Genomic DNA, 16,361 nt, shown 5'->3' on the forward strand with positions numbered 1-16,361 from the left:
GAGGGGTAAGTTAAATTCTCATGATGAAGCTCCTCTTTTGAGCAGTAACGTGAGTGACATTCTCAAGAGTTCATGTGCTAATTTCCTGTCTGATGGTTTTGTCAGTCCTCTAGACAGTAATGACAGGAAATCAGTTAAAATATATCGTGATACAGGTGCTTGCCAGTCCCTTATGCTGACCAGTGTTCTAGGCTCTAATGTTAATTCCTCTGATGAAACTGTAATCTTACAAGGTGTAGGTAATAATTACTTCTCTGTCCCTCTGTGCAGAGTGAATTTAGAGTCTGGTTTTGTTAATGGTTCCATTATGGTTGGGTTGGTTGAGACACTTCCAATGTCAGGTGTAACTTTCTTACTTGGAAATGATATTGGTGGAAGTCAAGTGTGTTCAGCTCCTCAGTTGTCTAGTGAGCCAGTGGCTGCGACCCAGGATTGTGATGTCCCTGATGTGTTCTCTGCATGTGCTGTCACTAGGGCTAAATCTAAAGTTACTGGTGACTTAGAAGATAATGATGATGATGATGTTATCCTAGCTGACACTTTTCTTGCTAATTTGGACCACTCACCAGATGAGGCAGTACCCCGTAGTGTTGATAATTTGTCTCGTCAAGAGTTGGTTGAGTTGCAGGTTGCTGACCCTGAGTTGAAAGGTCTAGCTAACTCTGATTGCAGTGAGGAAGAGTCAGCGGGTGCTTCTACTTGTTATTATATAAATTCAGGAGGACTTATGAGGAAGTGGAGACCCCCAACAGCATCAGCCGACTGTGAATGGGAGGTTGTACATCAAGTTGTCATCCCTCGTGTTTGTAGGCAGGATATCATTAGAGTGGTTCATGATTCCAGTTTGGTAGGACAACTTGCAGTGAGGAAGACTGTGGCACGCATTTGGAAACACTTCTACTGGCCAGGTATCTTCAGGGATGTTTCCTGGTATTGTAAGTCTTGTCACACCTGTCAAGTTGTGGGGAAGTGTAATCAGACCGAAAAGGTTGCACCTCTAGTTCCCATTCCTCCTTTTGAGGCGCCATTCACCCGTGTGTTGGTGGATATTGCGGGCCCTCTTCCTAAGACTTCTTCAGGATTTTCTTATGTGTTGACCCTGATTGATATGGCTACTCGTTATCCTGAAGCCATTCCACTTAGAAATATCTCAGCAAAGAACGTGGTTAAGGAAATGCTGGGGTCCTTCACCAAGTTTGGTCTGCCCAAGGAGGTACAGTCAGACTGGGGAAGTAATTTCATGTCAAATGTTTTCAAGCAGTCTCTGAAAGAGTTGGGCATCACCCAGATCACGTCTTCAGCTTACCATCCCCAGACCCAAGGAGCGTTGGAGAGATATCATCAAACACTCAAATCGATACTCAAGAAATACTGTTTGGAACATCAGAAAGACTGGGATAAAGGTCTTCCATTCGTTGTATTTGCCGCAAGAGAATCTCCAAATGAATCACTGGGCTTCTCACCTTTTGAACTACTGTTTGGCCATGAAGTAAGAGGACCCCTTAAGCTACTCAAGGAATGCTGGCTGTCAGAGGAAGATGACGTCAACCTGCTGGAGTATGTGATGAAGTTCAAAGAACGGCTGTCCACTGCTTTACAGCTGGCGAGAGAGAATTTAGGAGCTGCTCAGGAGAAGATGAAGACTTGGTATGATAAGAAGTCCAGGTTACGCCACTTTCAGCCAGGAGATCAGGTTTTGATTCTGCTACCAGTGCATGGGCAACCTCTTCAAGCCAAGTTTAGTGGTCCTTATTTCGTGGAGAAGAAACTCAGTGATGTCAACTATGTCATCGCCACACCAGATCGTAGAAAGAACAAGCAACTTTGTCACATCAACATGCTAAAGTTATATCACAGGCGAGACGAAAATAACCCAGTCTGCACTGTAGCTGTCCCACCCGAGTCTGCAAGTGAAGTTCTCCCACGTAGCATGAGCCTGAGTGATAGTTTGGGGAAGAATCCTGATATCATGAATGATCTCCAGACTAAGCTTTCTCATCTAGCTCCCGAGGAAAGGCAGGAGTTTTCGGCATTACTGCAGAAGTACCCGCAAGTGTTTCGTGCCACTCCAGGAAGAACCACTGTGTTGATGCATGATGTCGATGTTGGAGACGCAAAGCCAATTAAACTGCCTCCTTACCGTGTGAACCCAGTGAAAGTTCCTCTCATCCAGAAGGAGCTTGGCTACCTGTTGGACCACAAGTTGATTGAGCCCTGTCAGAGCGAGTGGAGTTCTCCTGTCACTCTAGTCCCTAAGCCAGGTGGGTCACAGCGGCTTTGCATCGACTACAGACGTGTTAATCAGATAACCAAAACAGACACTTACCCTCTCCCTTGCGTGGAAGATTGCATAGACAAGATCGGAAAGGTTAGGTACATAAGTAAGTTTGATTTGTTAAAGGGATACTGGCAAGTACCTATGACTGACCGTGCTTGGGAGATCTCATGTTTTGTAACACTAGGAAAGACTTTTGCATGTTCTGTAATGCCATATGGTATGAAGAATGCACCAACCACATTTCAGAAGCTCATGAATGTTGTAACAGAGGGTTTGGCAGGGTGTGTTGTTTATATTGATGATGTATTAATCTTCAGTGACAACTGGAAAGATCACCTATGCCAGGTCAGTAAATTTCTTGAGCATTTGGTTCAGGCTAATCTTGTAGCTAATTTATCAAAGTGTGAGTTTGGTCAAGCTAAAGTTTAGTACCTTGGGTACGTAATTGGTGATGGACACGTTGCACCACCAGGAGCTAAGGTTCAGGTTATAAGTGATCTTCCCAGACCTAAAACTAGGAAAGAGCTACAAAGATTTTTGGGAATGGTAGGTTATTACAGGAGATTTGTTCTTAACTTTTCAATTCTTGTATCACCACTTACAGACCTACTGAAAAAGGGAGTTAAATTTGTCTGGACCGATAACTGTGAATCCTCTTTCAGCAAGCTTAAAGCTATCCTATTAAGTCAGCCAGTGCTCGCTACTCCAAATTTTGCTAAGCCTTTTAAGATGGCTGTTGACGCAAGTGATACAGGAGCTGGGGCTGTTTTGCTGTAAGAGGATGATCAGAGTATTGAACACCCTGTATCTTATTACAGTAAGAAGTTCACTCCACCTCAAAAGAACTACTCAGCTATTGAGAAAGAGCTTTTGGCCTTGATTTTGGGTTTACAGCATTTTTCATTTTATTTATGTTCTGGTTTGACCCCATTGTTATTTATACCGATCATAATCCACTGAAATTCCTTAGTAAGTTTAAAGATAAAAATCAGAGATTGACAAGATGGAGTCTACTTCTTCAGGAGTATTCATTAGACATTCAACATGTCAAGGGGAAAGAAAATGTTATTGCAGAATGCTTATCTAGACTTTAGACAGATTGTTTTAGAGTAATAAGAAATTTCCTTTGTAAATTTCTTTTTTCTTTGTGGGGAGGTGTTACATAGCCTATGATTTCATCATCCTTTGTGTAATTCTAACGTACAGTATGCTGCATGTTTGATCACGAGCGTGTTCTGCCTCACTCCCCCTTCTCTCCCTTATAGTAGAGTAAGTCGTTCTTTCTGTTGTTCAGAGCAGGATTGTCAACTCTTTGTCCCCTATGGCTTCATTTGCGCGTCCTTCTTACAAGTTGTATCAAGCTTTTTTTTTTTTTTTTTTTTATGTGTCCGACTCTGGGCAAAGGCTCAGGGCCTATTTCTTGGGGGCAGTTGCCTATCCCAAGGCCCAGTAGTCCTACTACACCTCCACATGTCACCACTTCGGCGCTAACACCCACCGTCCATATTGAATACATGCTAGGGCAGTCTCATACAGGACTGGTGTATTGGTATTAGCGGGGGTACTTTTACGACATGTCGGCGGGTCATCTGGTAGATCAGGAAGGTCTGCTTTTAGGAAATTCATATCCTTAAACTGTTCCCTGCCCCAGCCGAGATTCGATCCTGGGTCCATTAGGACTGCAAGCCGCCTCTCTACCGATTCAGCCACCGCCTCCCCTATATAATGAGCTCAGTCTCTGCATTAATTGCCACTTAGATCTACTCCTCATTTTGCTCACATCTCTGTCCTCCCCTGTACAGTTGTTATTATTGTGAGTACTCAGGAAGTCTCCAACCATCTAGCAGCTGTGTAATTTGAGTGTAAGTGTTATTACATTTTTTCCTTGTACTGTATAGCATAAGGTGTTAATTCGTAGGCCTAGTGAGGTTTTTGTGATTCATGTGTTTTGGGTGTCACCATTATTAATAATATTTCGTATCTGTAATAATATATCTTGCATTCACTGAGCATTATCCGGTTTTCTCATTTTATCAGCGCTGACTTAGATAAATTTACTCTTGCTAATTTCGTGTTAATAGAGGCTATTGCAGTTAACCATATATTTAACCTGTTTTTGCCATTACATTATCCTTATGAGTCCTGAATGTTTAGTTGTTAGTTTGAGCATTAAACTTTAATTTGTAATTTTACCTAACTCTTTTGGTTTGAACCTGGAACTTTGCGGGACAATTTTCTCTGTTCCGTAACAATATATATATATATATATATATATATATATATATATATATATATATATATATATATATATATATATATATATATATATATATATATATCTGTTGAATAATTACCAGCAGGTATTACGTGAACTACTCCATGTATCCACATACTCATATTTATATTTACGGTATAATTTTTGCACCTGAACAGTTCACTGCGTGGTATTACCCCAATTTAGGTCTTCGGTTTTTGCTCCCCATCCCAAGATGTTCATGAGCTTTGCCAAGGAAGACAACATTTTAAATCATTGGTAGCTGTAAATAGGCACTACACGTTGCTCCCTAGATAGGCTATGGACAATCTACAGTAAACTCTCTCCAGTTTCAAGTTATTGCAGATATTATACATTTTATGCGGTCCAGGTTTGGCATCGACTCTTAACATTGTTATCTCAAGAACGTGACCTTTAGTGTATCTTGCTTTCTACTGATAACAGTATTCAGTTAGACTGTATTTTACTCATCTTACCCATCCCGTCTGAAAAGCCTACTGTAAAGTGATTAAAATCGTCTAAATATAGCAAAAATGTTAACATGCCACCAGAGTGAGAAGAATAAATACGGAACTATTAATGATGACGTTAGTATAGACTACAGTTTCTCAAGCAGGGGGCAACGGAGAACTGCCAGGGGAGTCGGCAAAATGTCTAAGCAAAATGGCTGAATCTGTCCGACTGAAATCATCGTACATTTTACTGTCGCTTTCATTTGCTGTTTCCTTACCGTAATTCTTTTTTCTGTCTCTTTCTTCAGCCGTGTGTATTCGAATAACTATACCCGCCCTTGCGAAGTAGTCTTAAAATATTTCAAACAGTTCCAATTTGATTTTAACTAAACTTGGAGGAAGAGTTAATGGTCAGGTCAGGAGTAAACATCTTATTTTTTTAGAACATTTGGTCAAAAGCCAAAGACATAAGACAAAGTCAATTCCAAAGAATCATTATCCGATTTAGACCATCTTTGTGCAATGGTTGCTGAATGAAAAAAAAAAAATAGGATTCGCTCTTCAAAACAATCAGTCAACGGCCAAGATCACAGGGAATGGTTAAGAGTAAAGGTCACAAGGCAAGACCAAATCAGTGTTGATCTTATTTAAACCAAACTTGGTAAAGGAGTTTATTATCAGACAAGAACGAAGGGAGAAAATTTTAAGAATAATCTGTTACTGATGAAGCTCACAAGGCAAAGTCAAGCTTCACCAATATGCCAGTGTGTGAACAATATTACTGAAATGGTTTTGACGAGATTTAATTTTAAATTGATGGATGAGTTAATGATTACCCCAAAGTTGTTTTTTTTTCACCATAGGTCAAAAGTCTAGGTTCTATCCCATGTTGATTAGGCTTTGTTGAATGGTTTAATACAAAAATGAAGATATTGGATTTAATTTTTTTTAAGTGACTGACTCTGGCTATAGGCTTAACAGCAGGTTCCCAAGGCTCAGTAGTCGTCTAACATACCATATACCTCCATACAGTATCACTTCGGTGCAAGCACCCACTGTCCATGTTGAATATAATTACGCTACAGCTGTCTTATACAGAACCGGTGTCTTGGTATTACTGGGGCCATTTTTATGACATGTGGGCAGGTCATATGGCACATCAGTAAAGTCTCTTATATGAAATTCAAATCCATAAACTGTTCCCTGCCTAAGCTGGGATTCGAACATGCGTCCATTAAGCCTGAAGGCCACCTCTCTACCGATTCAAAGGAAGGTCAGAGGGAATGTCAAAGGTCACAGCCAGCGGGCAAAGTCAACTGAAACAATTTTGATTTGATTTGAACCAATGCTGATGGAAGGGTGAGGTTTTGCACACTGAGTGCTCTTTCATGATTTCTTTTCTGTAGCGTTCCAAGATCAGGCTACCAAAGTTCCGACCATTAAAGGGCAAGTGGTACATCTGTGCCAGAGGCACGATCTCGGAAAATCAAACCTGCCTTTTTCATATTTCTGATACCCTGACTAATGCCGTTTTATAAGCAAGTATCATTTTTGGAACGCATTTGAATGTAAAGAAAGGTTCATGAAAAAAAAAAAATCATTTCAGATTATAAGAAATATTGTTGTATTTTGTATGATATTAAACAGTACATATATACATACACACAAGCACACAATCTATCTATCTATCTATCTATCTATATCTTTAAGAGGAGTAGACTGTAGCACCAGCCGAGCAGGGCAGTACTCCCGAGGTGGATGGAAAGCTGATAGGGAGTGCTGGAGCTCCCGTTTCATCAGCCCTCAGGACTAGTTCCTGACCATCCCCCTTTGCTGAACTTTTTCAGTGTCTCAGTTACACAGAGAGTAGGCCAGCATGCTCTCCAGTACAAATTTCTCTATCTACACAAAACTACATGCCCAGTACACACTACACTTCCTATTCAAAATTTAACTAAAATGGCGTCTCTTCACCAACCCTTGGAGTCCCTAGGGGGGGGACCATAAATGCCCCCACCATCCGCCCCTCTCCTGGTGATGACTCGAGGTGCCTGGAACCACTGTCTGACTCTCTTCTTCATTTCTGCAACATTCGCTGCCTTTCCTCTAACTTTCACTCTGTTGAGCACCACCTCTCCTCCTCTAAACCTCACCTTCTTTTTCTAACGGAGACTCAGCTGTCTGAGGTAACTGACAGCAAACCCTTTTCTGTATCCTCCTACTTTCTCTATACTCATTCCAATGCCAAAGGTGGCTGTTGTGTATATATACGCAACGACTTATCTTGCTCTCGTGTTCCTGAACTCGATTCTTCTGAATTCTCTACACTCTGGCTTCGGCTTTCCTGTCATTCTCTGACTAAATATATCTGTGCTGTTTACTTATCCCCTAATTCTACTGACTATCAAAAATTCTTCGACTATCTTACTTCTACGATGGAACACATTCTATCCATTTCTCTTTTCTCTGAAATCTCCATTCTAGGAAATTTCAATGTTCACCACCACCTTTGGCTCTCCTCTCCTTTCACGGATCCACCTGGTGAACAAGCCTACATCTTTTCTATCCTTAATGACCTAGAGCAGCTTGTACAGCACCCTATCCGTATCCCTGACCACCTTGGAGAGAGCTCCAACATACTTGACCTCTTCCTCACAACTAATCCTTCTGCTTACTCTGTTAATCTTTTCTCTCCGTTGGGCTCCTCCGATCACAACCTTATTACCTTAACCTGTCCTATCATTCCGGTACAGCCTGTGGACCCTCCAGGGAAACGTCGTCTGTGGCATTTTGGAGCAGAGGACTGGGAGGCCCTCAGGCAGTACTTCTTTGATTTTCCCTGGAATGATTATTGCTTCCATGGCTGGGAGCCATCTGAGTGTGCATTGCGCATTATGGAGGTTATTCTCTCGGGCATGGAAGCATACATTCCTTTCTCATATCCTTTGACTAACACAAGAAAGCCTTGGTTTAATCACGCTTGTTCTAATGCTGTCCGCAACAAGGAGAGGGCCTACGAAAGGTACCGGAGCCAACCCACCCCTGAATCACATCATCTTTACGTTTCTGCCCGGAATCGTGCTAAGTCTGTTCTTCGCTCTACTAAAAATAATTTCATCCATACTAAATGCTCTCAACTCTCCAACTCGAATTCTTCCCGCTCCTTCTGGCACCTTGCCAAAAACCTTTCTAACAACTTTACCTCATCATCCTTCCCTCCTCTTTTCTACTCTAATGGTTCTGTAGCTATTTCTTCTACTGATAAAGCAGATCTCTTCGCACAGACTTTCTCCTCCAATTCCACCTTAGACGATTCCAGTGCTGTTCCTCCATCACTTCCCCCATCTGACTTCCTCATGGCTAACATTAAAATTTCTTCAGTTGATGTATTTTCTACCATCACTGGCCTCAGTACTAACAAGGCATATTGGCCTGATGGGGTCCCTCCTGTTGTTCTCAAGAACTGTGCTTCTGTGCTTACACCCTGCCTAGGCAAACTCTTTCGCCTTTGTCTGTCAACTTGTACCTTTCCTTCTTGCTGGAAGTTTGCTCTCATTCAGCCAGTCCCAAAGAAGGGTGACCACTCCCAACCCTCCAAGTATCGTCCAATTGCTTTAAAGTCCTGTATTTCAGAAGTTTTCGAGTCAATTCTCAATAGAAAAATTTTAAGGCATCTTTCCTATCACAACCTTCTTTCCGATCGTCAGTACGGGTTCTGTCAGGGACGCTCCACTGGCGATCTTCTCACCTACCTTTCAGACTCCTGGTCATCCTCCTTTCGGGACTTTGGCGAAAGCTTTGCCATTGCAATTGACATCTCAAAGGCTTTCGATCGAGTCTGGCATAAATCTTTAATTTCCAAACTGCCCTCCTACGGTTTCTATCCTTCTAGCTGTGCCTTCATCACCAGCTTCCTTTCTGGTCGTTCTATAGCCGCTGTTGTAGACGGCCATCGTTCTTCTCCTAGATCTATCAACAGTGGTACTCCTCAGGGCTCTGTCCTATCACCAACTCTCTTCCTTTTATTCATCAATGATCTTCTAAGCTGTACATCTAACCCTATCCACTCATATGGTGATGACTCCACCCTTCACCTTTCCATTCGGTTCCCGCAATGCCCATCTCAACAGCTACTTCAACAAACAAGGGATGAGGCTATGGCACACCTAATGTCTGACTTGGCTCGTATCTCTGACTGGGATAAAAATAATATGGTTGTTTTTAATGCATCTAAGACTCAGTTCTTACATCTATCAACCCGGCAAAATCTTCCACAGGTATACCCACTAATGTTTAATAATATTCAGCTTAATCCTGCATCATCCTTGAACATGCTTGGGGTTTCATTTACTCGGGACTTATCTTGGAAAGATCATATTACATCTCTTGTAAAATCTGCTTCCAAGAGATTGGGTGTGCTAAGCCGACTCCACTCTTTCTTTACCCCTGCACAATTGTTGACTCTATACAGGGGTTTTATCCGCCCCTGTGTGGAGTACAACTCTCATGTGTGGGGAGGCTCCCCACATACAGCTCTTCTCAATAGGGTGGAGTCAAAGGCTTTTCGTCTCATTAACTCTCCTCCTCTTACTGACTCCCTTCAATCTCTGTCTCTTCGCCGCACTGTTGCATCTTTATCTCTTTTCTATCACTACTTTAATGGTCGCTGCTCCTCTGAACTGTCTGCTTGCATTCCTCCACCTCTACGACAGGCGCGTAGCACCCGTCTGGCAGCAAACTCTCATCTCTTTTCTGTCCAACTCTCTAATGCAAGAGTTAACCGTTACTCCCAGTCTTTCATTTATCCAACAGGTCAGCTCTGGAACTGTCTCCCTCTGTCTGTATTTCCTGCTGCCTATGATCTCCAGTCTTTCAAACGCAGTGTGTCCAGGCATCTCAAAATGATCGGATCTTGAATTAGGCTCTCTATTGTATTTTGTTTTTCTCTTGGAGGGAACTGTTACTGCGGGCTCATGGCCTTTGGTTCCTTCTTCCTCGCATAAAAAAAAAGAAAAAATCTATCTATCTATTTATCTATATCTATCTGTCTATCTATCTATACCGGTATATATATATATATATATATATATATATATATATATATATATATATATATAGCCTAGAGCAGCGTTTCTTAACCTGGGCTTGGTAGCACCCCCAGGGGGTGCTGAAATCAATTTTAGGGGGTGCTGGAAAATGCTGCATTATATTTTTTCTTACTGGATTTGCTTAGTATTGGCATCCTTGATTTTTTTTTTTTTTTTACTATAAAATAATCTGTCAGGCAGTACGTCACTTTACTTTAACTCTGCAGTAGTGTAGCAACTGCAGTCCCAGTAAGTAGATGTAGAGGGGTGCTGGACTGAGACCTATTACAAGGGGGGTGTTGTGGTTGGAAAAGGTTAAGAAACGCTGGCCTAAAGAGAGAGAGAGAGAGAGAGAGAGAGAGAGAGAGACAGACAGACAGACAGACAGACAGACAGAGAGAGAGAGAGAGAGAGACAGACAGACAGACAGACAGACAGACAGACAGAGACAGAGACAGAGACAGAGACAGAGAGAGAGAGAGAGAGTGAGATTAGTGATGATCTGACTGTATGTTTTTCAACATTTGCGAAATCGAATGCAAATGTGAATATGAATTTTTAATGTTCACGAATATTAAAGCGAATGCGAATATTCTGTTTGACAACTTAGAAAAGAGAGTTATTCATATTTTCTTGTGCAAATTAATTTTACTGTCAGAGTTTCAGCCATAGAAAACTGAATGAGTAAATTTTTATCAACTTTCTGTTACCAGGATGCGGAAGAGGACCCACCTCTTACATGCATCTCCCGGGGATATCAGACGCTCCCTGGACGAACTTCTAACAGACCCAGAACAGATCACGTCAGACAGGTGTTCTCTCTCTCTCTCTCTCTCTCTCTCTCTCTCTCTCTCTCTCTCAGAAATTCTTGATATTTAGAGTAGTTTTTCTTGTTATGAGGTAAAAATCTGGAGACTGCTCACTTTTTACTCAGAAATTCTGAAATCTGTCATTAAGCAAAAAATCTGGAGACATCCAGACGTTTCTGGGAATCTGGCACCACTGCAGATGCAGCAAGCAGCCCTATGGTCCGTCTATTTAATGAAGAGCGTTTGGGCGTTGTCCCTCTTGGGGAGTCCCCGTCCCACAGTGTTGCCATACTTTGTACTGGGCAACTTAATCGGATTAGAATAAAGGCGCTAATGACAACTCTCCCTCCCAGCACACCACTCTCCTCTCTCTCTCTCTCTCTCTCTCTCTCTCTCTCTCTGCATACAGAAATTGCATTTTTTATAGATTTATTTCTATAAAAAGTTTATACACTTTTATGAATTTTAGAATTTGAGGAAAAGCCTCCAAACTGACTGTCTGTCTGTCTTGTTGCGCTCTTATTTATTCCCTTTCTCCATGACCTTTCCCCCTACTCTCTGTTTCTGTCTGTCTGTCTGTCTGTCTCTGTCTATCTGTCTGTCTGTCTGTCTCTGTCTCTGTCTGTCTGTCTGTCTGTCTCTCTCTCTCTCTAACATTATTTTTTATTATGACTGATTTTCTCCTTAAAGTGTGATGTATATTTGTGGTTTATAACAGCTTTTGAGGGAACAATTATAGGTCCTCTGTTTGCCTTCTCTTCTAAAAAGTACTTATTTGCGTTGTAAATAAGTTCTTTTTCTCTACTGTGGAGCACACGAGGGCGAGTAGCAGGAGTAAGAGCATCCATCTCAGGTGGCGGCCAGAGTGGAAATGACCTGGATTAACACGGTCACTCTACCCTTAAAAGCGTGGCAACGTTGGAAAGCAACGGTGCCAAGTGTTGTGGTATTAATAAAAAGTAATTGTTATTAAAAGAAAAAAGGGGCATTTATGACACTATATAGCCTTATTAAAGAATTATATATATATATATATATATATATATATATATATATATATATATATATATATATACTGTAAATAAACTTCATTTAGAAGTAGTAAATACCTGACATGAGACAGGGAGGTGTACACGTTTGGAGTGAGGCGGCCTAGGAAATTCCCAAGAGGGACAACGCCCAAACGCTCTTCATAAAATAGACGGACCATAGTTAGGTTGCCACAACTGCTTGGTTGGCAGCACTAGCCTAGAACACTAGTTCAGCTCATGCTTTTAACTCTCTATTCGATTTTCTATAAACTTTATAAAATAATAAAGTTGCATTATTAATATTTGCAAAATACTCGCATGACAATATGCTAATCCAAATGCAAATGCGATTATCGAAAAAGTATGCGAATATTGCGAATGCAAATGCAAATGTGTACAATCAGATCAACACAATCATATGTCTGATTAGTAAGAAATCTAACCATGATGAAGTAAAAATATTCATGATACAATTTCGCTCATTACCTTGTTCAATGTGATAACATCTACATGACTCATACCATGTTGTTACAGTCTTTTTCATCTAAATTTATCCCTAGAATGACCTCTTGAAGTTTCTTAGATCTCTCGGGATACTGTGTATTATCTGGCCACCTTGACGACTTATTTCCTCTCAAGACAGCATATACTGAATCTAAAGCCCATTTCACACTATCAGGATTTTTTTTTTGTATGAAAGTGCTTTGAGGGGTTATCGCCTAAAGACATACAAGGGTCATAATGCAATCAGCAAATTTCGCCAGCTAGCATACCACAATCTTAAGTGAGAAGGGCGAATCGAGAAGATTAAAAAAAAAAAAAAAAAACACCTTTAAAACCCCAGGGCAGTATCCCAATTTCAAATCCAGTTAACTGAGCATAGCGGAAGCTTTGTGTGAGCCAAAAAAAATCAGGCAGAGCATGACGCATGCATAGTGATAGCACAGGGCATTCAGCTATTATCGGCAACTAGCGGGAAAGCCTGTGCGTCTGTCTTGGTATGTCTGGTTCGTGTTGGGCAATGGTTTCATCAGCCAGGCATTCAGAACGAAGGCCTCATCCTCCATTATGAAGTATGGCATTGGCCTGTCATCGTCGGGCAGAGGATTGGGTTCTAGTTGGCCAATGTTTCCATCTTCTAATGTTTCCTGAAGTCCAGTCATCATATGAGCAGCCAGGAGCCCCGACATCGACGTACAGTAAAGAAACTTTTAGCCAGCATACACAAGTGCATCAGTACTATGGAATGGAACCCCTTGTAGTTGTAAAACTTAAAGCAAGAGCCTTTAGGACATTTGGCAGCAATGTGCTTTCCATTAATGGCTCCAGCACAATGAAGAAGGATTTGAAAGCCTTCAGCCACTGTTTTCAGCTCCTCAGGGGATGTAGGACATGACATCGGTTATTCTGCACATTGATCTGTGATAGCTTCACAAACTTCAGACACGAGAATAGAGATGGTGTTATAAGCCACCCTAAATCCATATTGTAGTGACTTAAGGCAGTTTCCAGTTGCCAGGTACCTCATACTAATGGCCAGTTTTAATCCAGGTACAAAGGCCGGCCTCCAGAAAGTGTCTTTTTTCTCAGTCCCACTCTAGCAAGCAACTCTTGAAACATTTCAGTGTCCACTCTAAGATTTTTCTGGAATCCACTGTGATCTTCCGCATTTAATTCTGCCATTAACTTCTCATACTGGCCATGAAGTAGTCTTCTTTGAAGCCAGGGCCTAATTCACAGCCGTCTTCCTCTTTGCAGTCTCTTCTTTTTTCTGCTGTTCTTTCTTTTTTTCTCCTCTTCAATTTTTATCACTAATCTCACCAAAGCTAGATCCTATTCTGTGGTGGCAAGGCTACGTTCCAATAGCTCTCTATTGTCTGAGTGCCATAGTAAGGTCTTCACAGTCCAAGAGCCAAAGATAGACTGATGAGAAGTGGAGGCATCTGCCCCATATTTATACCCCCAGAACTTTAAATCTCCATCAGCTGTAGTGCGAACATATTGTAAGCGGGATATTATCGTTTAGAGCGTACATCGTGCACAGTTCGATTAGGACGTAATCATGCTTCATCGCGCTCTAGCGGCGCGATTCCAGCACAATTGCCTTGCGAGCGGCGTGTAAGCATAATAAAAACGTCTCCTGGTCGCGTATTAGCGTAGTGTAAGCGCAGTGCAATGGTAACGTGTGACGTCAGAGTGTCAAAACTCTGCGAACTGTCAGGATTCCTAGCGATTTTGACTTATTTCCAAGCGTAACGCAATCGTCTTTGAAGATAGTGAATATGTGAACTGGGCTGTAGTGATTAACTCCTTCACTGCCAGAGGTGCTCTCCTAAGCAGAGAAAACTTGCAGGGACAACAAATACGAAAAAAGGTCACCTTACTAAAAGTGCGAGAAAGCGAGAGCACGATCTTGTAAAAGGAAAAAAAAATCCATAGCCAAAACGAATTAGCATTTAGCCTTTTCAATGTGAAGAAAAGTTTCCTCTTTGTTCTGACGTACCTAAAAGATTTTAGGCAATTCAGGAAAGGCTTCTACAAGTTAATAAGAAAATATAAGATATATGTAACTCTGCCACTTCCACTTCTAAATAAACACGTCAAGAGGTGGGAAGAACAATTCATGAGTACGACGTGGTAGTGAAAGGGTTAAAAAGAATAGAAATTGAAATACGACCTACAGTCGTCACTAGCTGGACCTTCCCCTTCTGCATAAAAACGCCAGGGGATACGAAGACCAGATTAATAAATATGATGTAACTGTGAATGGGTTGAAAATGAAAGGAATGAAAATCCAACACAAATGAAAGAAAGAATAAATAATAAGAGGACAGTAAAGAGTTAAAAGAATGGAAATGAAAACTATATAATACTTACCACCATAGGCTCGGCAGGAAAGCACGGCTTCTGAATATTGTTGGTAAGGCCCCACCTCCTTGCCGATCATCTTATCACTGGCGTCGAATATCTCAAGACCACGGATCTCCTCTGTAGAGACAGAAAGACAGCAGTGCCTTACCACCACCACCATCCGCAGCTTACTTCATCATTCCATTCATCATCATCAGCATCCTTACCCTCCTCAGGCATGAACTACTGACTTGCAGGTGGGCAGTATATATATCATCATCAAAAGCAAAAGCATCTTATTTCATCATCATCATCATCTTTCTAGCCTTACTTAATTATCATAATAACTCTTATCCCATTTAATCATCAGTCTTACCACCGGCAAAGAATGAGTGTATCATCATCATCATCATCATTCTAACCACAGCCTATCAACCTTATCATCATTCTAACCGTAACTTTTCATCATCATCATTGTTATCATCCATACCCTATATATATAATTACGAACCTTGTTACTGAAGAGAGAGAGAGAGAGTAGAAAAAACATGTAAAAATCATCACTCAGAGGTGTCAGCATTTAACTTTACCCTTAACAACGGAATGGGTATAAGTGGAGAAGGAACAAGAAAAAGATATTAGAAGAGCAGTAAGAAAATGGAGACCAAAAAAAAAAAAAAGATAGATATAGAGGAATGTGCCTGAAAGTCCTAACGGACCCCGGTTCAAGTCCCCACTGGGGCAGGGAAAAGTTTATGGATATGAATTTCATAAAAAACAGGACTTTACCGATCTACCAGAAGACCCGCCGACATGTCGAAAAAACATCCCCGCTAATACCAATACACCTGTTTTGTATGAGACAGCCCTAGCATGTATTCATCTTATCATTGGCATCGAAAATCTCAAGACCATGGATCTCCTCTGTAGACAGAGAAAGACAGCATTGCCTTACCACCACCTGTCAGCGCCGAAGAGGTGACATATGGAGATGTAGGACGACTACTGGGCCTCGGGGATATGCCCTGGGGATAGGCCCTGAAGTCGTTGCCCAGAGTTGGACACATTAAAAAAAAAGTTGTGGATGTCACACTGACGTGATCAGTCTATCTATCTATTGTCAGACGCCTTAATCCCTTATGGAGTGGCCGCAAACAAATCGCCTCCATGTCGCCCTGTCCCCCACCATTTCACTGCCCTGCTCCCAACTCACACCCCCATCTCTCATATATCTCCCCACTCCATCCCTCCATCTCATCCTTGGCCTCTCCCTTCCTCTCCCCCTATGCACCTCATTCACATGCACTCTCCTCGTCAGTCTTTCACTCCCCATCCTCTCCACATGGCCAAACCACCTCGATGTGTTACTCCAAAAGCTTCTTATCACGTCCACATCCACACCACAACGCTCCTTCACATCCTCATTTGTTAGTCTGTCTCTCCATGTGACTCTACAGGCTCCTCGTAAATAACTCATTTCCAATGCTCTCACTCTAGACTTCTGCCCCTCCAACAAGGAACTAGCTTCACTTCCATATGTTAGAGTTAGTATCACAATACTGTCATGTAGTAACTTTTT

At 41.6% G+C, this 16,361-nt stretch overlaps 1 protein-coding gene across 1 annotated transcript in view; it reads right to left on the reverse strand.

The window, feature by feature from the left end:
* Positions 1-16,361, reverse strand: part of LOC145398663 (protein turtle homolog A-like) — a 550,000-nt gene that overhangs the window by 245,793 nt on the left and 287,846 nt on the right. The window contains exon 5 of the mRNA XM_080271469.1: positions 14,810-14,920. Coding sequence (XP_080127595.1) covers positions 14,810-14,920 — 111 coding nt within the window. The remainder of the gene's footprint in view (positions 1-14,809; positions 14,921-16,361) is intronic.

This window comes from Coenobita brevimanus, chromosome 46, assembly GCF_032717465.1.
Source record: "Coenobita brevimanus isolate Jiangsu-jjx chromosome 46, ASM3271746v2, whole genome shotgun sequence".
In the NCBI taxonomy this organism is placed as follows: Eukaryota; Metazoa; Arthropoda; class Malacostraca; order Decapoda; family Coenobitidae; genus Coenobita; species Coenobita brevimanus.